Source organism: Pseudophryne corroboree, chromosome 6, assembly GCF_028390025.1.
Source record: "Pseudophryne corroboree isolate aPseCor3 chromosome 6, aPseCor3.hap2, whole genome shotgun sequence".
Lineage (NCBI taxonomy): Eukaryota > Metazoa > Chordata > Amphibia > Anura > Myobatrachidae > Pseudophryne > Pseudophryne corroboree.
In genome coordinates this window covers 624,363,145-624,388,908 of record NC_086449.1, presented here as the reverse complement: position 1 = coordinate 624,388,908, position 25,764 = coordinate 624,363,145, and the positions used below count along the sequence as shown (strand labels likewise).

Genomic DNA, 25,764 nt, shown 5'->3' with positions numbered 1-25,764 from the left:
GTGCTGCAGAGTCATCCGCACTCTCCCGCCCGTTTGGGAGCTTTGGTATAATCCCCATGGTCCTGACGGAGTCCCAGCATCCACTAGGACGTCAGAGAAAATAAGATTTTACTTACCGATAAATCTATTTCTCGTAGTCCGTAGTGGATGCTGGGCGCCCATCCCAAGTGCGGATTGTCTGCAATACTTGTACATAGTTATTGTTACAAAAAAATCGGGTTGTTATTGTTGTGAGCCGTCTGTTCAGAGGCTCCTACGTTTGTCATACTGTTAACTGGGTTCAGATCACAGGTTGTACGGTGTGATTGGTGTGGCTGGTATGAGTCTTACCCGGGATTCAAAATCCTTCCTTATTGTGTACGCTCGTCCGGGCACAGTATCCTAACTGAGGCTTGGAGGAGGGTCATAGGGGGAGGAGCCAGTGCACACCACCTAGTCCTAAAGCTTTTATTTTTGTGCCCTGTCTCCTGCGGAGCCGCTAATCCCCATGGTCCTGACGGAGTCCCAGCATCCACTACGGACTACGAGAAATAGATTTATCGGTAAGTAAAATCTTATTTATTTTACAGTGAGATCTGCTGGCAACAGACTCACTGCAGCGAGGGACTAAGGGGAGAAGAAGCGAACCTACCTAACAGGTGGTAGTTTGGGCTTCTTAGGCTACTGGACACCATTAGCTCCAGAGGGATCGACCGCAGGACCCGACCTTGATGTTCGTTCCCGGAGCCGCGCCGCCGTCCCCCTTACAGAGCCAGAAGCATGAAGAGGTCCGGAAAATCGGCGGCAGAAGACTTCGGTCTTCACCAAGGTAGCGCACAGCACTGCAGCTGTGCGCCATTGCTCCTCATGTACACCTCATACTCCGGTCACTGATGGGTGCAGGGCCCTGGGGGGGGCGCCCTGAGGGCAATATTACACACCTTGGCTGGCAAATATACACCATATATAGTCCCAGAGGCTAAATAGGTGTAAATTAATACCCCTGCCAGAGTTTCAAAAACGCGGGAGAAGTCCGCCGAAAAAGGGGCGGGGCTAACTCCCTCAGCACACTGGCGCCATTTTTCCCTCACAGCTGCGCTGGAAGGAAGCTCCCTGGCTCTCCCCTGCAGTCTGCAACTACAGAAGGGTAAAAAAGAGAGGGGGGGCACTAAATTTAGGCGCAGTATATATATATATATATATATATATATATATATATATATATATATATATATATATATATAGCAGCTATAAGGGGATATAATTCAGTTAGTCCCTGTATTATATAGCGCTCTGGTGTGTGCTGGCATACTCTCTCTCTGTCTCCCCAAAGGGCTTTGTGGGGTCCTATCCTCTGTCAGAGCATTCCCTGTGTGTATGCGGTGTGTCGGTACGGCTGTGTCGACATGTTTGATGAGGAGGCTTATGTGGAGGCGGAGCAAATGCCTGTAAATGTGATGTCACCCCCTGCGGGGTCGACACCTGAGTGGATGGTTCTGTGGAAGGAATTACGCGACAGTGTCGACTCCTTGCATAAAAGGTTTGACATACCTACTATGGGACAGCCGGCTTCTCAGCCTGTGCCTGCCCAGGCGTCTCAAAAGCCATCAGGGGCTCTAAAACGCCCGCTACCTCAGATGGCAGACACAGATGTCGACACGGATACTGACTCCAGTGTCGACGACGATGAGACTAATGTAACTTCCAATAGGGCCACACGTTACATGATGAGGCAATGAAAAATGTGTTGCACATTTCTGATGTTACCCCCGGTACCACAAAAAAGGGTATTATGTTTGGAGAGAAAAAACTACCAGTAGCTTTTCCTCCATCTGAGGAGTTAAATGACGTGTGTGAAGAAGCGTGGGCTTCTCCTGATAAGAAACTGGTAATTTCTAAGAGGTTACTAATGGCGTACCCTTTCCCGCCAGAGGATAGGTCACGCTGGGAAACATCCCCTAGGATAAAGCGCTCATACGCTTGTCAAAGAAGGTGGCACTACCGTCTCCGGATACGGCCGCCCTGAAGGAATCTGCTGATAGAAAGCAGGAGGCTATCCTGAAGTCTATATATACACACACGGGTGTTATACTGAAACCAGCTATTGCGTCAGCATGGATGTGCAGTGCTGCAGCTGCGTGGTCAGATTCCCTGTCGGAAAATATTGATACCCTAGACAGGGACACTATATTGCTAACCGTAGAGCATATTAAAGACGCACTTTTATACATGAGGGATGCACAGAGGGATATTTGCCGGCTGGCATCCAAAATTAGTGCAATGTCCATTTCTGCCAGGAGAGGGTTATGGACTCGGCAGTGGACAGGAGATGCAGATTCCAAAAGGCACATGGAAGTTCTGCCTTATAAGGGTGAGGAGTTGTTCGGGGATGGTCTCTCGGACCTCGTTTCCACAGCAACAGCTGGGAAGTCTACATTTTTACCCCATGTTCCCTCACAGCCAAAGAAAGCACCGTATTATCAGGTACAGTCCTTTCGGCCCAATAGGGGCAAGCGGGTTAAGGGCGCGTCCTTTCTGCCCAGAGGCAGAGGTAGGGGGAAAAAGCTGCAGCATACAGCCATTTCCCAGGAGCAAAAGTCCTCCCCCGCTTCCTCTAAGTCCACAGCATGACACTGGGGCTCCACAGGCGGAGCCAGGTACGGTGGGGGCCCGTCTCAAATATTTCAGCAATTAGTGGGCTCGCTCACGGGTGGATCCCTGGATCTTTCAAATAGTATCTCAGGGGTACAAGCTGGAATTCGAGACGTCTCCCCCCCGCCGTTTCCTCAAATCTGCCTTACCAACCACTCCCTCAGGCAGGGAGGCAGTGTTACAGGCAATTCACAAGCTGTATTCACAACAGGTGATAGTAAAGGTGCCCCTACTTCAACAAGGACGGGGTTACTAGCCCACAATGTTTGTGGTACCGAAACCGGACGGTTCGGTGAGACCCATTTTAAATTTGAAATCCTTGAACACATATAAAAAAAATTCAAGTTCAAGATGGAATCGCTCAGGGCGGTTATTGCAAGCCTGGACGAGGGGGATTACATGGTATCACTGGACATCAAGGATGCTTACCTGCATGTCCCCATTTACCATCTTCACCAGGAGTACCTCAGATTTGTGGTACAGGATTGTCATTACCAATTCCAGACGTTGCCGTTCGGTCTATCCACGGCTCCGAGGGTCTTTACCAAGGTAATGGCCGCAATGATGATACTCCTTCGAAAGAAGGGAGTTTTAATTATCCCGTACTTGGACGATCTCCTGATAAAGGCGAGGTCCAGGGAGCAGTTGTTGGTCGGGGTAGCACTATCTCGGGAGGTGCTACAACAGCACGGCTGGGTTCTAAATATTCCAAAGTCACAGCTAATCCCTACGACACGTCTACTGTTCCTGGGGATGGTTCTGGACACAGAACAGAAAAAAGTGTTTCTCCCGGAGGAGAAGGCCAAGGAGCTGTCATCTCTAGTCAGAGGCCTCCTAAAACCAAAACAGGTGTCTGTGCATCACTGCACGCGGATCCTGGGAAAGATGGTACTGTAGCTTCCTACGAAGCAATTCCATTCGGCAGGTTCCATGCAAGAACCTTTCAGTGGGACCTATTGGACAAGTGGTCCGGATCGCATCTTCAGATGCATCGGCTGATAACCCTGTCTCCAAGGACCAGGGTGTCTCTGCTGTGGTGGCCTCAGAGTGCTCATCTTCAAGAGGGCCGCAAATTCGGCATACAGGACTGGGTCCTGGTGACCACGGATGCCAGCCTTCGAGGCTGGGGGGCAGTCACACAGGGAAGAAACTTCCAAGGACTATGGTCAAGTCAGGAGACTTCCCTGCACATAAATATTCTGGAACTGAGGGCCATTTACAATGCCCTAAGTCAGGCAAAACCCCTGCTTCAAAACCAGCCGGTACTGATCCAGTCAGACAACATCACGGCGGTCGCCCATGTAAACCGGCAGGGCGGCACGAGAAGCAGGACGGCGATGGCAGAAGCCACAAGGATTCTCCGATGGGCGGAAAATCACGTGTTAGCACTGTCAGCAGTGTTCATTCCGGGAGTGGACAACTGGGAAGCAGACTTCCTCAGCAGGCACGACCTCCACCCGGGAGAGTGGGGACTTCATCCAGAAGTCTTCCAAATGATTGTAAACCGTTGAGAGAGGCCACAGGTGGACATGATGGCGTCCCGCCTAAACAAAAAGCTAGAAAGATATTGCGCCAGGTCGAGAGACCCTCAGGCGATAGCTGTGGACGCTCTAGTGACACCGTGGGTGTACCGGTCGGTTTATGTGTTCCCTCCTCTTCCTCTCATACCAAAGGTACTGAGGATAATAAGGAGAAGAGGAGTAAGGACTATACTCATTGTTCCGGATTGGCCAAGAAGAGCTTGGTACCCGGAACTTCAAGAAATGATCTCAGAGGACCCATGGCCTCTGCCGCTCAGACAGGACCTGCTGCAGCAGGGGCCCTGTCTGTTCCAAGACTTACCGCGGCTGCGTTTGACGGCATGGCGGTTGAACACCGGATCCTGAAGGAAAAGGGCATTCCGGAGGAAGTCATTCCTACGCTGATTAAAGCTAGGAAAGAAGTAACCGCAAACCATTATCACCGCATATGGCGAAAATATGTTGCGTGGTGTGAGGCCAGGAAGGCCCCAACGGAGGAATTTCAGCTGGGCCGTTTCCTGCACTTCCTACAGTCAGGGGTGACTATGGGCCTAAAATTGGGTTCCATTAAGGTCCAGATTTCGGCTCTATCGATTTTCTTCCAGAGAGAACTGGCTTCTCTACCTGAAGTTCAAACTTTTGTTAAGGGAGTGCTGCATATTCAGCCCCTTTTTGTGCCTCCAGTGGCACCTTGGGATCTCAACGTGGTGTTGAATTTCCTAAAATCACATTGGTTTGAGCCACTGAAAACCGTGGAATTAAAATATCTCACGTGGAAAGTGGTCATGTTGTTGGCCTTGGCTTCGGCCAGGCGTGTATCAGAATTGGCGGCTTTGTCATGTAAAAGCCCTTATCTGATTTTCCATATGGATAGGGCGGAATTGAGGACTCGTCCCCAATTTCTCCCTAAGGTGGTATCAGCCTTTCATCTGAACCAATCTATCGTGGTGCCTGCGGCTACTAATGACTTGGAGGCTTCCAAGTTGTTGGACGTAGTCAAGGCCCTGAAAATTTGTTTCCAGGACGGCGGGAGTCAGAAAGACTGACTCGCTGTTTATCCTGTATGCGCCCAACAAGTTGGGTGCACCTGCTTCAAAGCAGACTATTGCTCGCGGGATCTGTAGTACGATTCAGCTTGCACATTCTGCGGCTGGACTGCCGCATCCTAAATCAGTAAAAGCCCATTCCACGAGGAAGGTGGGCTCTTCTTGGGCGGCTGCCCGAGGGGTCTCGGCTCTACAACTTTGCCGAGCAGCTACTTGGTCGGGGTCAAACACGTTTGCTAAATTCTACAAGTTTGACACCCTGGCTGAGGAGGACCTAGAGTTTGCCCATTCGGTGCTGCAGTCATCCGCACTCTCCTGCCCGTTTGGGAGCTTTGGTATAATCCCCATGGTCTTTACGGAGTCCCAGCATCCACTTAGGACGTTAGAGAAAATAAGAATTTACTCACCGGTAATTCTATTTCTCATAGTCCGTAGTGGATGCTGGGCGCCCATCCCAAGTGCGGATTGTCTGCAATACTTGTATATAGTTATTGCCTAACTAAAGGGTTATTGTTGAGCCATCTGTTGAGAGGCTCAGTTGTTATCATACTGTTAACTGGGTATTGTATCACGAGTTATACGGTGTGATTGGTGTGGCTGGTATGAGTCTTACCCGGGATTCAAAATCCTTCCTTCTTGTGTCAGCACTTCCGGGCACAGTATCCTAACTGAAGTCTGGAGGAGGGTCATAGTGGGAGGAGCCAGTGCACACCAGTAGTCTAAAGCTTTCTTTATAGTTGTGCCCAGTCTCCTGCGGAGCCGCTATTCCCCATGGTCCTTACGGAGTCCCAGCATCCACTACGGACTATGAGAAATAGAATTACCGGTGAGTAAATTCTTATTATATAAAGATATATATATATATATATATATATATATATATATATATATATATATATATATATATATATATATATGTGTGTGTATGTATATATATATGTGTATGTATATATATGTATGTATGTTTTATTGTCTGACTTAAATTATATGCATTGTGTGAATTTCACTTTCAGTGTATCACAAGCCATAGCTATCACTGCATTCTTTACTAGGGCACTAGGTGCGTCGGGGTCTATTATATAGTGCTGCCCTGTATTTACAGATCAGTGTATTATATTTGTCTGGTTAGAACGTACTATTACGCTTTAAGGTTACATTCACTATAATGTCTACCACAAAGGCCAGGAAATCCGGGAACGCTCCTGCATCATGCAGTGCATGCACCAAGGATTTGCCTGAGGGCGAAGTTTTGAAGGCTGGTCTGTGTAATGTGCACCATACATCCCCCAGTCAGCCCGCTGCTCCTGCAGCCAATCAGGAGCCACCTTGGGTGGCGATCTCAAATATGCTTTATGCTTGTGACACGTCTTACGCCCCCTATGGGACCTCCTGTGCCATTGCATCCACATATTGTCCCTATGGTAAATCTGCCTTGGGTGGATACTCTGTCTACCCAGATAAAACAATTGAATCAATCTTTGGTTAGACAAAAACCTACCCCACGTCCCTCTGCGATCAAGGGGTCATCTAAGCGGCCGCCTCCTCCCCACAATCCACTAATATCTCAGATGATACTTATGATGATGGAGTATACTGACCCGTCAGACACTGATGCAGTTGCTTCTGACGAGGAAACTAGAACGCAAGTTGATGTTCCTGACCTAGTGGAGGCTATTAAGCTGATTCTACAAATTGATGATGATGTAAATCCCACTACTGCGTCTAAGATACCTGATAAATGTAAACGTCAGAAGGTAGCTAAAGTAGTTTTACCACATTCTGACCATTTGGTAGACATACGTCAGGAACCCTGGTCTTCCCCAGGAAAAAATTCTCCCTGTCTAAAAGATGCTAGCTCGTTATCCCATCTCCGATGAGTTGTGTAACAAGTGGGACAATCCACCGCCGGTTGATTCCCATGTCACCCGTCTTGTGGTGTCATCTACTCTTCCTGTCACCACTGTCACCTCCCTGAAGGAACAGACAGATAAGCATGTGGAGGGATGCCTGAAGTCTATTTACTCCCTTACAGGTGCTGTACATAGACCCACTGTAGCAGCCTCCTGGGCCGCAAAAGGAATTGAGGCATAGGTCAGGCAATAGAGGATGAGCTGCCTCAGGATTTATCTGACACTGCCATACAATATCGGTCTCGTATTACCGCTGCCTCCCATTATATTCAGGAGGCGTCCTCTGAGGCAGATGTAATGGCGGCCAAGGCATCAACTACATCCATCCTGGCTCGCCGAATTCTGTGGTTGAGGTCATGGAAGGTGGACCTGGATTCCAAAAAGACCTTGGAGGGTACTCCCTTTTAAGGGAGACATCCTATTTAGGGAGGATCTGAATAAGATTGTAACTAACTTAGCGGCTGCTAAGACTGCATTTCTCCCGAATACTAATCCTTCTGCACAGATGGAAAAGAGTATCACTTTTGGTTCTCTTTGACCTTAAGGGAAGGCAAAAGGTCAGGCATACCCGAGACAAACTCGTGCTCCCAAAACCACTAAGCCCAAAGCAAAACAATCCTGGGCTGCCTGTCAGCCTGCTTCCAAACAAGACATGCCTGCCGCAGGACGGGGAGGGCCTCCCCCTGGGGGATCCCAGGGTGGGAGGCTAACTAATGCAATTCACCCAGGTCTGGTTACAGACCACTTCAGACGCATGGGTCCGAGAAGTCACGGGTACGCAGTCTCTTTCAAGAGACGTCCCCTTCGCCAGCTCCGAACAACGGTTATCCCTTCGGACCCGTTTAAGGCGCAAGCTCTACACCTGGTTGTGCGTTTCCTCCTGGATACAGGAGTGGTAGTGCCGGTACCCCTGTCCCAGAGAGGCGGAGGATACTACTTGACCCTATTTCTAGTCCTGAAACCCAATGGGTCTTTCCGGCCTATACTGACCCTCAAATCACTGAACAAATTTCTGAGTGTGTCCAAGTTCCGTAAAGAAACAACGTGCTCGATTGTACTGGCCATGGTATCCCTGGCTATGCAAGATGCTTATCTGCATATACCTATTGCCATATCGCATCAGCAATATCTGCGGTTTGCTATTGGCAACCTTGACTATCAGTTCCAGGCTCTGCCATTTGAACTGGCCACAGCTCCTCGGATCTTCAACAAGATTATGGCTGTGATGACGGCTTATCTCCGTCGTCAGGGATTCGGGATCCTGCTGTATCCGGACGACTTGCAGATACTGTTAAACTCCCGAGATGTCGTGCTCAGTCATCTGCAACAGACTGTACGCTTCCTACAAGCCCACAGGTGGCTCGTCAACTGGAAGAAGTCCTCGCTGGTCCCTCCTCTGAGCATGGTGCACCCGGGGGCACTGCTGGACACACACACAGCCAAAGACTCTCTCTGTTTTCAGAGAGAGTCCTGAAACTTCAGGACAGGATAAGATGCTTCCTCTCCCGCCCAAGAGTGTCGATACACTCGGCGATGTAAGTACTAGGCCTCATGGTGTCGGCATTCGACATGGTAGAGTACGCTCAATTTCATTCCCGCCCTCTACAGAGGTTAATCCTTTCCAAGTGGGATTGCCTGCCTCATCGGATCAGGTCTCAAATGATCTCTTTGACTCCGGATGTTCGTCTGTCACTGAGAAGGTGGCTACAGGACCAGCAGTTGAGCAGGGGCCGTCCCTTCTGGATTCCCAACTGGGTCCTACAGACTGTGGACGCCAGTCTGAGGGATTGGGGCGTGGTGCTGGAGCAACACACACTCTCACTCACTCACTCACTCACTCACTCTCTCTCTCTCTCTCTCTCTCTCTCTCTCTCTCTCTCTCACACCCTCTCTCCCTCTCTCCCTCCCTCTCTCTCTCTCTCTCTCTCTCTCTCTCTCTCTCTCTCCAGTGTAGATAGACCAAGGAGGAATCTCTCTCCTCCCGATAAACATTCTGAAATTGCGGGCAGTGTTCAATGCTCTGACTCTTGCCCTGCCTCTAATACAGAACAGGCCTGTTCAGGTACAATCGGACAACGCCACCACGGTGGATTATATAAATCATCAAGGCGGCACTCGAAGCCGCATGGCATTGATGGAAGTGTCAAAAATCCTTTGGGTGGAACGCCATCTGCCAGCAATATCGGCAGTGTTCATTCCTGAAGTCCTCAACTGGGAAGCGGATTTCCTCAGTCGTCAGAACGTACCCGCCGGAGAGTGGAGTCTCCATCAGGAAGTCTTTCAACTCCTAGTGGACAAGTGGGGCCTACTAGATGTAGACCTGATGGCATCTCGACACAATCACAAAGTTCCGGTCTTCGGATCAAGAACAAGAGATCCTCAAGCAGCGTTCGTGGATGCACTGGCAGTTCCGTGGACATTTCGACTGCCCTACGTGTTCCCTCCAGTGTCACTCCAGTGCCTGGAGGCGGGGTTATATAGGGGAGCCTCCGCAATGCATCCTGGGACAGTCTAAAGCTTTAGCCTGTTGGTGCTTCTGGATCAAGATCCTTCTCTACACCCCAATGTATTCCCTGTGGAACCCAGTGTACCTCTCAGTAAGATTTAACCATGGTAAGTTTACCATAAATCTTTTTTTCCAACTTGTCAAAGCTGATTGCCCGTATGCCCACTTCAACACTAGGCCGTGAGGGTGGTACATATATATTTCTTCTTCAGGGTCTATGGGGGTCCACAGGGATTACACTAGGGTGTAGGTGGTTAGAGACTGACCTGGCACCAAACAGTTAAAGCTTTTCTCCCAGAATGCACTGGTCCCTCCTCCCCTACACCCCAGCCCCAGGCTAGCCAGTTTTAGTTTGGTGCCGACAGGAGCTGGGTGCACCTTTTTATAATAACGGGGCTGCTTTTCAGCAAGCACCACGCTTTCTTTTATGATTTGTTTTCTTGTTAGTGTACTTCTTCAAAACAAGCAGCACTGGGCAGTCCTATAGGCTGCCAACGCTGCTGCTCCTCCAACCTCCTGCCGGTGCAGTCACACTAGTAAGTGGTCCAGTGTTTCGGCTGGCACTGCCGGAGCTCTGCTAGCACAAGTGCCTATTGCTCTATATTTATATATGCGTTGTATGTGCCTGTTAGCTCTGCTGTTGTGGTATACTGTCTCTAATTTCTTCTGTCAGATGTATCACTTATCCTCCTTTCCCAATCCACATTACCAGTTGTTTAGGGGTTCAGTAGTCCCTCACATTTGCTTATGTTTGTAGGGGTGTCACATTGCATTATTTGGCTATACACTTGTGTGCCTATTTATACAAATTACAATGTCTTCCAATGGGAAGGCTAATAAGGAGTCTATAGCACCTGTGCTAGTTACTAGCTAGTAAGTTATGTTCAGCGGGATTATCCCCTCAGGATCCTGTACAGGACGGGCTGTGTGCTAATTGTTAGACCCCACACCAGCCCAGTCCACCTGCCCTTGTCCAGGAACCACCTTGGGTGGTACCCTCCTTAGTCCATAGGGTCCTCAGGCACCTACCCTGACGCACGTGACTTCTCGTTATTGCTGTGTGGTCACTGAGTTCCCCTCTTCTAGCGTGTTTCTTGAGTGTAACATTCTTCCTTGGCTTCTATCCTGCGCCTGCCTTGGGTTTGTTCACTAAACTAGCTAGCCTGGGGACGGGGTGTAGTGGAGTAGGGACCAGTGCATCCAGGGAGCAAAAGCTTTAACTGTTTGGTGCCTGGTCAGTCTCCAACCACCTACACACCATTATAATACCTGTGGACCCTATGGACTTTAAAGAAAGATAGTTAACAAAGGTAAGTCTACCATAACTCTCGTATTGTATGGCGCCATAAGGGTCTGCAGCGCCTAACAAGGTAAAGAAAATAATGGACTCTTGTATTGTTTTTCATCCAAACCTTGCTTTAGAGGAAACTGTGAGTTGGCTGATGATAATAATGTGTGGCTTAAAGTGAAGTGAGAAATGCTACAAAACAGTACTGTATATCTGGTAACATGGATTTGTTCAGTTTGTCATGTCAGTCTCTTAAGTGCATTACCAGGCAAGTCCCAAGCACTCTATAAATGTAATATACAGGTTGAGTATCCCATATCCAAATATTCCGAAATACGGATTTTTTTGAGTGAGATAGTGTAACCTTTGTTTTCCGATGGATCAATGTACACAAACTTTATTTAATACACAAAGTTATTAAAAATATTGTATTAAATGACCTTCAGGCTGTGTGTATAAGGTGTATATGAAACATAAATGCATTCTGTGCTTAGACTTGTGTCCTGTTGCCATGATATCTCATTATGGTATGCAATTATTCCAAAATACGGAATAATCTGATATCCAAAATACTTCTGGTCCAAGTATTTTGGATATGGTATACTCAACCTGTACTAATAATTGTGGTCTGTCATTTGTAAGTTGTAAGTGTCTTTTAGTTCACTGGACTCTATTTAGCAATAACCGCAATATTTACTTTGTTTTTACAAAATGACTTTTACTAGCCATTTTTACTTACCTTTCACTGCCACTGCTCGACAAAAATCCCCATAAAAAACAAAACACAAAACAGTAAAACAGTGAGGAAAAAGTTTTACTGCGGCTAATTGGATACCGCCCCTTATGTTGGCCTGGGGTGAACTTGTGGGGTGGACAGCAGGTCCCTATTTCTTAGTTGCATTAAATTTGTTTTCAAATATTTAAGGTTTTCTAGTGGGTCTGGTTTTCTTCACATTAAGCTTACATTTTGTAGTGTGCAGTTGGAAAGTACTTATTTACAATGTAGCTAGAATGTGGAACTCCTGTTTGCTCTGGTGTTTTTCTATGTCAAATTTACCATAATAAAATAGCTCCCATGTATCTTATCTTAGATACATATGAGCCTGATGGGTACAATCCTGAAGCTCCAAGTCTAACAAATACCAGTAGAACTGGATACCGACAGTTTTTTACACGGACACAGACACAAAGGCCAAACTTGATTGGGTTGACATCAGTTAACTTGGATACTGCACCAAGAGGTGGGTTTTCTATTGGTTAGCCTTGCTTATTAATTTGTAATGTACAATTGTAAGGTGTTTTTTTTTTCCCCAGTGCAGACCAATTAAGATTGTGCAAAGCGAAAGCTACAGTATGGACTGGCTGTAAAGTGTGTGTGCGTAGGTTAAAATATACTGCCAGTCTGTAATCATTCTGGAATGCTTCTGGATTAATTTATACAGTACATTCATTTTATTTTTAAATATATGTGTTGTCTTGTGATAGTCAAAATTCCTGACGTTTTAGTGCACATTCTGGGGATCTTCTCCCACTGTAATTAAATTCATTAGACTACAGTTTATTATAACCTGATTCCCCCCCTTTTTTTGTGTATTTTTTTAGTTGCCATTAAAATGTTTGACGCTCTCCATTTTTTTCTTTTTTCTTTTGGTCTTTGCCTTTAATTTCTAGCCGCGAACATTGTCATAAAGACAGAGCCATCACCACCTGCTCATGTAAACAGTAATATCAACAGAGTGGTTGTTGAACCTGAAAGGAAAAGAGTACTTGGGAACATGAATGATGGACCTTTAGCGAAGAAACCTTGGTTAGACAGGTGAGAACGTTGCTTCAGCATGTGCTTTTCTCTAACGTCCTAAGTGGATGCTGGGACTCCGTAAGGACCATGGGGAATAGCGGCTCCGCAGGAGACTGGGCACAACTAAAAGAAAGCTTTAGACTAACTGGTGTGCACTGGCTCCTCCCACTATGACCCTCCTCCAGACTTCAGTTAGAATCTTGTGCCCGGCTGAGCTTGATGCACACAAGGGGCTCTCCTGAGCTCCTAGAAAGAAAGTATATTTTAGGTTTTTTATTTTACAGTGAGATCTGCTGGCAACAGACTCACTGCAGCGAGGGACTAAGGGGAGAAGAAGCGAACCTACCTAACTGGTGGTAGTTTGGGCTTCTTAGGCTACTGGACACCATTAGATCCAGAGGGATCGACCGCAGGACCCGACCTTGGTGTTCGGTCCCGGAGCCGCGCCGCCGGCCCCCTTACAGAGCCAGAAGCAAGAAGTATTCCGGAAAATCGGCGGCAGAAGACTTCTGTCTTCAACAAGGTAGCGCACAGCACTGCAGCTGTGCGCCATTGCTCCTCATGCACACCTCACACTCCGGTCACTGGTGGGTGCAGGGCGCTGGGGGGGGGGGGGGGGGGGGGGGCGCGCCCTGAGGGCAATATAAGACACCTTGGCTGGCAAATCTACACCATATATAGTCAGGAAGGCTATATAGGTGTAAAAATACCCCTGCCAGAATTCCAGAAAAAGCGGGAGAAGTCCGCCTGAAAAGGGGCGGGGCTATCTCCCTCAGCACACTGGCGCCATTTTTCCCTCACAGCTCCACTGGAAGGACGCTCCCTGGCTCTCCCCTGCATTGTGTCAAGCTACATAAGGGTAAAAAAGAGAGGTGGGGCACTAAATTTAGGCGCAGTATATATATATATATATATATATATATATATATATATATATATATATAATATAAGCAGCTATAAGGGAAAAAACACTCATTTATAGTGGGATCCCTGTGTTATATAGCGCTCTGGTGTGTGCTGGCATACTCTCTCTCTGTCTCCCCAAAGGGCTTTGTGGGGTCCTGTCCTCTGTCAGAGCATTCCCTGTGTGTATGCGGTGTGTCGGTACGGCTGTGTCGACATGTTTGATGAGGAGGCTTATGTGGAGGCGGAGCAAATGCCGATAAATGTGATGTCACCCCCTGCGGGTTCGACACCTGAGTGGATGGTTCTGTGGAAGGAACTACGCGACAGTGTCGACTCCTTGCATAAAAGGTTTGACGACATACCAAATATGGGACAGCCGGCTTCTCAGCCTGTGCCTGCCCAGGCGTCTCAAAAGCCATCAGGGGCTCTAAAACGCCCGCTACCTCAAATGGCAGACACAGATGTCGACACGGATACTGACTCCAGTGTCGACGACGATGAGACTAATGTATCTTCCAATGGGGCCACACGGTATATGATTGAGGCAATGAAAAATGTGTTGCATATTTCTGATGTTACCCCGGGTACCACAAAAAAGGGTATTATGTTTGGAGAGAAAAAACTACCAGTTGTTTTTCCTCCATCTGAGGAATTAAATGAAGTGTGTGAAGAAGCGTGGGCTTCCCCCGATAAGAAAATGATAATTTCTAAGAGGTTACTAATGGCGCACCCTTTCCCGCCAGAGGATAGGTCACGTTGGGAAACCACCCCTAGGGTGGATAAAGCGCTCACACGCTTGTCAAAGAAGGTGGCACTACCGTCTCCGGCCGCCCTGAAGGAATCTGCTGATAATAAGCAGGAGGCTATCCTGAAGTCTATATATACACACACTGGTGTTATACTGAGACCAGCTATTGCGTCAGCATGGATGTGCAGTGCTGCAGCTGCGTGGTCAGATTCCCTGTCAGAAAATATTGATACCCTAGACAGGGACACTATATTGCTAACCGTAGAGCATATTAAAGACGCACTCTTATACATGAGGGATGCACAGAGGGATATTTGCCGGCTGGCATCCAAAATAAGTGCAATGTCCATTTCTGCCAGGAGAGGGTTATGGACTCGGCAGTGGACTGGAGATGCAGATTCTAAAAGGCACATGGAAGTTTTGCCTTATAAGGGTGAGGAGTTGCTCGGGGATGGTCTCTCGGACCTCGTTTCCACAGCAACAGCTGGGAAGTCTACATTTTTACCCCATGTTCCCTCACAGCCAAAGAAAGCACCGTATTATCAGGTACAGTCCTTTCGGCCCAATAAGGGCAAGCGGCTTAAAGGTGCGTCCTTTCTGCCCAGAGGCAGAGGTAGAGTGAAAAAGCTGCAGCACACAGCCAGTTCCCAGGAGCAAAAGTCCTCCCCCGCTTCCTCTAAGTCCACAGCATGACGCTGGGGCTCCACAGGCGGAGCCAGGTACGGTGGGGGCCCGTCTCAAAAATTTCAGCAATCAGTGGGCTTGCTCATGGGTGGATCCCTGGATCTTTCAAGTAGTATCTCAGGGGTACAAGCTGGAATTCGAGACGTCTCCCCCCCCGCCGTTTCCTCAAATCTGCCTTGCCAACAACTCCCTCAGGCAGGGAGGCAGTGTTAGAGGCAATTCACAAGCTGTATTCCCAGCAGGTGATAGTAAAAGTGCCCCTACTTCAACAAGGACGGGGTTACTATTCCACAATGTTTGTGGTACCGAAACCGGACGGTTCGGTGAGACCCATTTTAAATTTGAAATCCTTGAACACATATATATAAAAAAAAATCAAGTTCAAGATGGAATCGCTCAGGGCGGTTATTGCAAGCCTGGACAAGGGGGATTACATGGTATCACTGGACATCAAGGATGCTTACCTGCATGTCCCTATTTACCATCCTCACCAGGAGTACCTCAGATTTGTGGTACAGGATTGTCATTACCAATTCCAGACGTTGCCGTTTGGTCTATCCACGGCTCCGAGGGTATTTACCAAGGTAATGGCCGAAATGATGATACTCCTTCGAAAGAAGGGAGTTTTAATTATCCCGTACTTGGACGATCTCCTGATAAAGGCGAGGTCCAGGGAGCAGTTGTTGGTCGGGGTAGCACTATCTCGGGAGGTGCTACAACAGCACGGCTGGATTCTAAATATTCCAAAGTCACAGCTGGTCCCTACGACACGTCTACTGTTCCTGGGGATGGTTCTGGACACAGAACAGAAAAAAGTGTTTCTCCCGGAGGAGAAGGCCAAGGAGCTGTCATCTCTAGTCAGAGGCCTCCTAAAACCAAAACAGGTGTCGGTGCATCACTGCACGCGGATCTTGGGAAAGATGGTAGCTTCCTACGAAGCCATTCCATTCGGCAGGTTACATGCGAGAACCTTTCAGTGGGACCTGTTGGACAAGTGGTCAGGATCGCATCTTCAGATGCATCGTCTGATAACCCTGTCTCCAAGGACCAGGGTGTCTCTGCTGTGGTGGCTGCAAAGTGCTCAACTTCAAGAGGGCCGAAGATTCGGCATACAGGACTGGGTCCTGGTGACCACGGATGCCAGCCTTCGGGGCTGGGGGGCAGTCACACAGGGAAGAAACTTCCAAGGACTATGGTCAAGTCAGGAGACTTCCCTACACATAAATATTCTGGAACTGAGGGCCATTTACAATGCCCTAAGTCAGGCAAAACCCCTGCTTCAAAATCAGCCGGTACTGATCCAGTCAGACAACATCACGGCAGTCGCCCATGTAAACCGACAGGGCGGCACGAGAAGCAGGACGGCGATGGCAGAAGCCACAAGGATTATCCGATGGGCGGAAAATCACGTGTTAGCACTGTCAGCAGTGTTCATTCCGGGAGTGGACAACTGGGAAGCAGACTTCCTCAGCAGGCACGACCTCCACCCGGGAGAGTGGGGACTTCATCCAGAAGTTTTCCAACTGATTGTAAACCGTTGGGAAAGGCCACAGGTGGACATGATGGCGTCCCGCCTAAACAAAAAGCTAGAAAGATATTGCGCCAGGTCAAGAGACCCGCAGGCGATAGCTGTGGACGCTCTAGTGACACCGTGGGTGTACCGGTCGGTTTATGTGTTCCCTCCTCTTCCTCTCATACCAAAGGTACTGAGGATAATAAGGAGAAGAGGAGTAAGAACTATACTCATTGTTCCGGATTGGCCAAGAAGAGCTTGGTACCCGGAACTTCAAGAAATGATCTCAGAGGACCCATGGCCTCTGCCGCTCAGACAGGACCTGCTGCAGCAGGGGCCCTGTCTGTTCCAAGACTTACCGCGGCTGCGTTTGACGGCATGGCGGTTGAACACCGGATCCTGAAGGAAAAGGGCATTCCGGAGGAAGTCATTCCTACGCTGATTAAAGCTAGGAAAGAAGTAACCGCAAACCATTATCACCGCATATGGCGAAAATATGTTGCGTGGTGTGAGGCCAGGAAGGCCCCAACGGAGGAATTTCAGCTGGGCCGTTTCCTGCACTTCCTACAGTCAGGGGTGACTATGGGCCTAAAATTGGGTTCCATTAAGGTCCAGATTTCGGCTCTATCGATTTTCTTCCAGAAAGAACTGGCTTCTCTACCTGAAGTTCAAACTTTTGTTAAGGGAGTGCTGCATATTCAGCCCCCTTTTGTGCCTCCAGTGGCACCTTGGGATCTCAACGTGGTGTTGAATTTCCTAAAGTCACATTGGTTTGAGCCACTTAAAACCGTGGAATTGAAGTATCTCACGTGTAAAGTGGTCATGTTGTTGGCCTTGGCTTCGGCCAGGCGTGTATCAGAATTGGCGGCTTTGTCATGTAAAAGCCCTTAACTGATTTTCCATATGGATAGGGCAGAATTGAGGACTCGTCCCCAATTTCTCCCTAAGGTGGTATCAGCCTTTCATCTGAACCAACCTATTGTGGTGCCTGCGGCTACTAAAGACTTGGAGGCTTCCAAGTTGTTGGACGTAGTCAGGGCCCTGAAAATTTATGTTTCCAGGACAGCGGGAGTCAGAAAGACTGACTCGCTATTTATCCTGTATGCGCCCAACAAGTTGGGTGCACCTGCTTCAAAGCAGACTATTGCTCGCTGGATCTGTAGTACGATTCAGCTTGCACATTCTGCGGCTGGACTGCCGCATCCTAAATCAGTGAAAGCCCATTCCACGAGGAAGGTGGGCTCTTCTTGGGCGGCTGCCCGAGGGGTCTCGGCTCTACAACTTTGCCGAGCAGCTACTTGGTCGGGGTCAAACACATTTGCTAAGTTCTACAAGTTTGACACCCTGGCTGAGGAGGACCTAGAGTTTGCCCATTCGGTGCTGCAGAGTCATCCGCACTCTCCTGCCCGTTTGGGAGCTTTGGTATAATCCCCATGGTCCTTACGGAGTCCCAGCATCCACTTAGGACGTTAGAGAAAATAAGAATTTACTCACCGGTAATTCTATTTCTCGTAGTCCGTAGTGGATGCTGGGCGCTCATCCCGAGTGCGGATTGTCTGCAATACTTGTATATAGTTATTGCCTAACTAAAGGGTTATTGTTGAGCCATCTGTTGAGAGGCTCAGTTGTTATCATACTGTTAACTAACTGGGTATTGTATCACGAGTTATACGGTGTGATTGGTGTGGCTGGTATGAGTCTTACCCGGGATTCAAAATCCTTCCTTCTTGTGTCAGCTCTTCCGGGCACAGTATCCTAACTGAAGTCTGGAGGAGGGTCATAGTGGGAGGAGCCAGTGCACACCAGTTAGTCTAAAGCTTTCTTTTAGTTGTGCCCAGTCTCCTGCGGAGCCGCTATTCCCCATGGTCCTTACGGAGTCCCAGCATCCACTACGGACTACGAGAAATAGAATTACCGGTGAGTAAATTCTTATTTTCTCTGACGTCCTAGTGGATGCTGGGGACTCCGTAAGGACCATGGGGAATAGCGGCTCCGCAGGAGACTGGGCACAAAAGTAAAGCTTTAGAACTACCTGGTGTGCACTGGCTCCTCCCCCTATGACCCTCCTCCAAGCCTCAGTTAGATTTTTGTGCCCGAACGAGAAGGGTGCACACTAGGTGGCTCTCCTGAGCTGCTTAGTGAAAAGTTTAGTTTTAGGTTTTTTATGTTCAGTGAGACCTGCTGGCAACAGGCTCACTGCATCGAGGGACTAAGGGGAGAAGAAGCGAACTCACCTGCGTGCAGAGTGGATTGGGCTTCTTAGGCTACTGGACATTAGCTCCAGAGGGACCGATCACAGGCCCAGCCATGGATAGGTCCCAGAGCCGCGCCGCCGGCCCCCTTACAGAGCCAGAAGACAGAAGAGGTCCGGAAAATCGGCGGCAGAAGACGTCCGGTCTTCAACAAGGTAGCGCACAGCACTGCAGCTGTGCGCCATTGCTCTCAGCACACTTCACACTCCGGTCACTGAGGGTGCAGGGCGCTGGGGGGGGGCGCCCTGAGACGCAATAAAAACACCTTGGATGGCAAAAAATGCATCACATATAGCTCCTGGGCTATATGGATGAATTTAACCCCTGCCAGAATACACAGAAAAACGGGAGATAAGGCCGCCGAGAAGGGGGCGGAGCCTATCTCCTCAGCACACTGGCGCCATTTTCCCTCACAGCTCCGTTGGAGGGAAGCTCCCTGGCTCTCCCCTGCAGTCACTACACTACAGAAAGGGTTAAAAAAGAGAGGGGGGCACTAATTACGCGCAGTATTAAAAATACAGCAGCTATAAGGGGAAAAACACTTATATAAGGTTATCCCTGTATATATATATATAGCGCTCTGGTGTGTGCTGGCAAACTCTCCCTTTGTCTCCCCAAAGGGCTAGTGGGGTCCTGTCCTCTATCAGAGCATTCCCTGTGTGTGTGCTGTGTGTCGGTACGTTTGTGTCGACATGTATGAGGAGAAAAATGATGTGGAGATGGAGCAGATTGCCTGTAATAGTGATATCACCCCCTAGGGGGTCGACACCTGAGTGGATGAACTGTTGGAAGGAATTACGTGACAGTGTCAGCTCTGTATAAAAGACAGTGGTTGACATGAGACAGCCGGCTACTCAGCTTGTGCCTGTCCAGACGTCTCATAGGCCGTCAGGGGCTCTAAAGCGCCCGTTACCTCAGATGGCAGATATAGACGCCGACACGGATACTGACTCCAGTGTCGGTGAAGAGACAAATGTGACTTCCAGTAGGGCCACACGTTACATGATTGAGGCAATGAAAAATGTTTTACACATTTCTGATAATACGAGTACCACCAAAAAGGGGTATTATGTTCGGTGAGGAAAAACTACCTGTAGTTTTCCTGAATCTGAGAAATTAAATGAGGTGTGTGATGATGCGTGGGTTTCCCCCGATAACAACTGATAATTTCTAAAATGTTATTGGCATTATATCCTTTCCCGCCAGAGGTTAGGGTGCGTTGGGAAACACCCCCTAGGGTGGATAAAGCGCTCACACGCTTGTAAGAACAAGGGCTCTACCCTCTCCTGAGATGGCCGCCCTTAAGGATCCTGCTGATAGAAAGCAGGAGGGTATCCTAAAATGTATTTACACACATACTGGTGTTATACTACGACCAGCAATCGCCTCTGCCTGGATGTGCAGTGCTGGGTTGGCGTGGTCGGATTCCCTGACTGAAAATATTGATACCCTAGATAGGGACAGTATATTATTGCCTATAGAGCATTTAAAAGATGCATTTCTATATATGCGTGATGCACAGCGGAATATTTGCCGACTGGCATCAAGTCTAAGTGCGTTGTCCATTTCTGCCAGTAGAGGGTTATGGACACGACAGTGGTCAGGTGATGCGGATTCCAAACGGCATTTGGAAGTATTGCCTTATTAAGGGGAGGAGTTATTTGGGGTCGGTCTTTCAGACCTGGTGGCCACGGCAACAGCTGGGAAATCCACGTTTGTACCCCAGGTCGCCTCTCAACATAAGAAGACGCCGTATTATCAGGCGCAGTCTTTTCGTGGGCAAGCGGGCAAAAGGTTCCTCATTTCTGCCCTGTGACAGAGGGAGAGGAAAAAGGCTGCAGAAATCAGCCAGTTCCCAGGAACAGAAGCCCTCTCCCGCCTCTGCCAAGCCCTCAGTATGACGCTGGGGCTTTACAAGCAGAATCGGGAACGGTGGGGGCCCGTCTCAATGAATTTCAGCGCGCAGTGGGCTCACTCGCAAGTAGACCCCTGGATCCTTCAGGTGATATCTCAGGGGTACAAATTGGAATTCGAGACGTCTCCCCCTCGCCGTTTCCTAAAGTCGGCTTTACCGATGTCTCCTTCTGACAGGGAGGCAGTTTTGGAAGCCATTCACAAGCTGTATTCCCAGCAGGTGATAATCAAGGTACCCCTCCTGCAACAGGGAACGGGGTATTATTCCACACTGTTGTGGTACCGAAGCCGGACGGCTCGGTGAGACCGATTCTAAATCTAAAATCTTGAACACTTACATACGGAGGTTCAAATTCAAGATTGAGTCACTCAGAGCAGTGATTGCGAACCTGGAAGAAGGGGACTACATGATGTCTCGGGACATCAAGGATGCTTACCTTCATGTCCCAATTTACCCTTCTCACCAAGGGTACCTCAGGTTTATGGTACAGAACTGTCACTATCAGTTTCAGACGCTGCCGTATGGATGGTCCACGGCACCCTGGGTCTTTACCAAGGTAATGGCCGAAATGATGATACTCCTTCGAAGGAAGGGAATTTTAGTTATCCCTTACTTGGACGATTCCCTGATAAGGGTAAGATCCAGGGAACAGTTGGAGGTCGGTGTAGCACTATCTCAGGTAGTGTTGCGGCAGCACGATTGGATTCTCAATATTCCAAAATCGCAGCTGATTCCGACGACTCGTCTTCTGTTCCTAGGGATGATCCTGGACACAGTCCAGAAAAAGGTGTTTCTCCCGGAGGAGAAAGTCAGGGAGTTATCCGAGCTAGTCGGGAACCTCCTATAACCGAGCCAAGTCTCAGTACATCAATGAAATGGTTCTGGGAAAAATGGTGGCTTCCTACGAAGCAATCCCATTCGGCAGATTCCACGCAAGAACTTTCCAGTGGGACCTGCTGGACAAATGGTCCGGGTCGCATCTTCAGATGCATCAGCGGATAACCCTGTCACCAAGCACAAGGGTGTCTCTCCTGTGGTGGTTGCAGAGTGCTCATCTTCTAGAAGGCCGCACATTCAGGACTGGGTCCTGGTGACCACGGATGCCAGCCTGCGAGGCTGGGGAGCAGTCACACAGGGAAGGAATTTCCAGAGCTTATGGTCAAGCCTGGAGACATCACTTCACATAAATATCCTGAAGCTAAGGGCCATTTACAATGCTCTAAGCTCAGCAAGACCTCTGCTTCAAGGTCACCCGGAGTTGATCCATTCGGACAACATCACGGCAGTCACCCACGTAAACAGACAGGGTGACACAAGAAGCAGGAGGGCAATGGCAGAAGCTGCAAGGATTCTTCGCTGGGCGGAAAATCATGTGATAGCACTGTCAGCAGTATTCATTCCGGGAGTGGACAACTGGGAAGCAGACTTCCTCAGCAGACACGACCTCCACCCGGGAGAGTGGGGACTTCACCCAGAAGTCTTCCACATATTTATAAAACTCGACAAGTATTGCGCCAGGTCAAGGGACCCTCAGGCAATAGCTGTAGACGCTCTGGTAACACAGTGGGTGTACCAGTCAGTGTATGTGTTCCCTCCTCTGCCTCTCATACCCAAGGTACTGAGAATTATAAGGTGGAGAGGAGTAAGCACTATATTCGTGGCTCCGGATTGGCCAAGAAGGACTTGGTAACCGGAACTTCAAGAGATGCTCACGGAGGATCCGTGGCCTCTACCTCTAAGAAGGGACCTGCTCCAGCAAGGACCCTGTCTGTTCCAAGACTTACCGCGGCTGCGTTTGACGGCATGGCGGTTGAACGCCGGATCCTGAAGGAGAAAGGCATTCCGGATGAAGTCATTCCTATCCTGATCAAAGCCAGGAAAGATATAACCGCAAAACATTATCACCGCATTTGGCGAAAATATGTTGCGTGGTGCGAGGCCAGTAAGGCCCCGACGGAGGAATTTTCAACTAGGTCGATTCCTACATTTCCTGCAAACAGGAGTGTCTATGGGCCTGAAATGGGGGTCCATTAAGGTTCAAATTTCGGCCCTGTCAATTTTCTTCCAAAAAGAACTAGCTTCAGTCCCTGAAGTTCAGACGTTTGTGAAAGGGGTACTGTATATACAGCCTCCTTTTGTGCCTCCAGTGGCACCTTGGGATCTAAATGTAGTTTTTGGGTTCCAAAAGTCACATTGGTTTGAACCACTTAAATATGTGGAGTTAAAATATCTCACATGGAAAGCTACTAGGGACTTGGAGGACTCCAAGTTGCTAGACGTTGTCAGATTCCTGGAAATATAGGTTTCCAGGACGGCTGGAGTCAGAAAATCTGACTCGTTGTTTATTCTGTATGCACCCAACAAGCTGGGTGCTCCTGCTTCTAAGCAGACTATTGCTCGTTGGATTTGTAGTACAATTCAGCTTGCACATTCTGTGGCAGGCCTGCCACAGCCAAAATCTGTAAAAGCCCATTCCACAAGGAAGGTGGGCTCATCTTGGGCGGCTGCCCGAGGGGTCTCGGCTTTACAGCTTTGCCGAGCAGCTACTTGGTCAGGAGCAAATACGTTTGTAAAATTCTACAAATTTGATACCCTGGCTGAGGAGGACCTGAAGTTCTCTCATTTGGTGCTGCAGAGTCATCCGCACTCTCCCGCCCGTTTGGGAGCTTTGGTATAATCCCCATGGTCCTTACGGAGTCCCCAGCATCCACTAGGACGTCAGAGAAAATAAGAATTTACTTACCGATAATTCTATTTCTCGTAGTCCGTAGTGGATGCTGGGCGCCCATCCCAAGTGCGGATTGTCTGCAATACTGGTACATAGTTATTGTTACCAAAAAATCGGGTTATTGCTGTAGTGAGCCATCTTTTCTAGAGGCTCCTCTGTTATCATGCTGTTAACTGGGTTTAGATCACAAGTTATATGGTGTGATTGGTGTGGCTGGTATGAGTCTTACCCGGGATTCAAAAATCCTTCCTTATTGTGTACGCTCGTCCGGGCACAGTATCCTAACTGAGGCTTGGAGGAGGGTCATAGGGGGAGGAGCCAGTGCACACCAGGTAGTTCTAAAGCTTTACTTTTGTGCCCAGTCTCCTGCGGAGCCGCTATTCCCCATGGTCCTTACGGAGTCCCCAGCATCCACTACGGACTACGAGAAATAGAATTATCGGTAAGTAAATTCTTATTTTAATTGTTATGTATTGCTTTCATTGTACACAGCAGATCTAACCACTAATACAAGAGAGCATTGCTCAAGGCACTCTTAACTGTCCAGGTTTTCAGGATATCCGTGCTTGAGCACTGGTGGATTTCAATTTGATTTAACCATCAAGCTTTGATATCCTTAAACCTAGACTGTTGGGGTGTAATGAGGACTGAGTTTGGGAACCACTAGTCTGTGATATTCGTGTTTACAGCTGATGCACACAATGAAAGTTTGCGAACCACTGCAATAGAAGGTAGATATTGCTTTTGTGAAGATATGTGGGGGTACATTAATTTACCCCAGTGGTAGGCAGCCAGAGACATTACCCTTAAGGGTGTGCTTAATAAATGTTTTTCTCTAACGTCCTAGAGGATGCTGGGGTCCACATTAGTACCATGGGGCACAGACGGGTCCACCAGGAGCCACCGGCACTCCCAAGAGTGTGGGCTGGCTCCTCCCTCCCACGCCCCTCCCACCAGACCCAGTTTAGAAATTGTGTCCGGAGGGGCCGGTCACAGCTAGGGGAGCTCTCCTGCGCTTTCCTGGGAAAAGTTTAGTTTAAAGTTTTTTATTTTACAGAGAGACTGTTGGCAACAGCCTCCCTGCAGCGTGGGACTAAGGGGGGGAGCAGTGTCCGCCCTGCAGGGTCTGAGCCACTGACTCCGCTGACTGGACACTGAGCTCCAGAGGGGCTGATCGGTCCCCGCCGCAGGGGCACCGCTCACCCCAGCAGCATGCCGCTGATCCCTTACAGAGCTGAAGAAAGTGGTGAGTTAGTCACCGCCCCCCCTAGCAAGCGGGGGGCCGGTGTGAAGATGGCGGCAACAGGGGAGGGAGCGTGGTATTACCGCGCTCCCAGATGGTTACCAGTGGCACACTGTGCGGCGCTGTGAAGGGCGCCCTGGGCCAGCGCTTAACCCTCACACTTGGTCAGCAAGTCTGTCGGGCCCCGGGAATCCAGCCAGCACAACTCCTCAGACCAAGATTTAAACACTGCTGAGCAGGAAGACAGCGCCGGGAAGGAGGCGGAGCTTCTCCTCAGAGCGGACCTGCAACGTTCCAGCGCCATTTTCCTGCATGCTGAAGGAAATCCTTATCCACTCCACAGCAGCTCCAGTTACTGTATGGTACCAGGGGGTTGTAGAGGGGAGGCTGAATACTTGACTGTGTGTCCTATTAAGGAGCGCAAGTCAGCGCTGGTAAGAGGTGTCTTTTAGTATAGAAAGCGCTGGTGTGGGTTGGCTCCAATCTATGTCTCTCTCTTGCCATTCTTGAAGGGGGAAACGCTGTCCTACCCCATCCTGTGTGTGTGGTGTGTTTGGTGGTCACTAGCAGCGATGTCCAGGGATACTGTGTCTTATGCTGCTGAGGATTTATCCTCCCAGGATGATCCCATTGCATGCAGTCAGGTTAGCACTGGTTTAGCACAGATTCCAGCAAGGGAACCAGAGTGGTTTTCCTCTATCAGGACTTGGATGTCCCAGATTGCTGACAGGGTTACCAGTACTGAGTCGGCAACCCAGGTATTGCAGTCCTCTATGGCTTTGTGGCCCTTGTCAGGTACCTCGGGCCCCGCTATATATCCCCACAAACGTGCGCTTGTGTAGGTAACACAAGACGACACGGATACTGATTCTGACACTACAGATGGTGACGAGGATGTGTTGCGTTGTCCGCATCTCTTGCAAGGGGGGTGCAGCTGTTGATTTAGGCGATCAGGGATGTGTTAAATGTTAATGATACCACACCTGAGCAGGTTGAGGAGGCTTTCTTCGCTGATAACAAGAAAGCTTCGCTAACCTTCACTGCGTCAAAAGAGCTGAATGCTGTATTTGAAAAAG

At 49.0% G+C, this 25,764-nt stretch overlaps 1 protein-coding gene across 3 annotated transcripts in view; it reads left to right on the top strand.

The window, feature by feature from the left end:
- The window catches only part of RBM27 (RNA binding motif protein 27), a 455,159-nt gene that overhangs the window by 184,609 nt on the left and 244,786 nt on the right, over positions 1-25,764 (top strand). For all 3 annotated transcript variants that reach the window (XM_063928111.1, XM_063928110.1, XM_063928112.1), the window contains 2 exons: positions 11,993-12,142; positions 12,573-12,717. In XM_063928111.1, the coding sequence (XP_063784181.1) occupies positions 11,993-12,142; positions 12,573-12,717 (295 nt within the window). The remainder of the gene's footprint in view (positions 1-11,992; positions 12,143-12,572; positions 12,718-25,764) is intronic.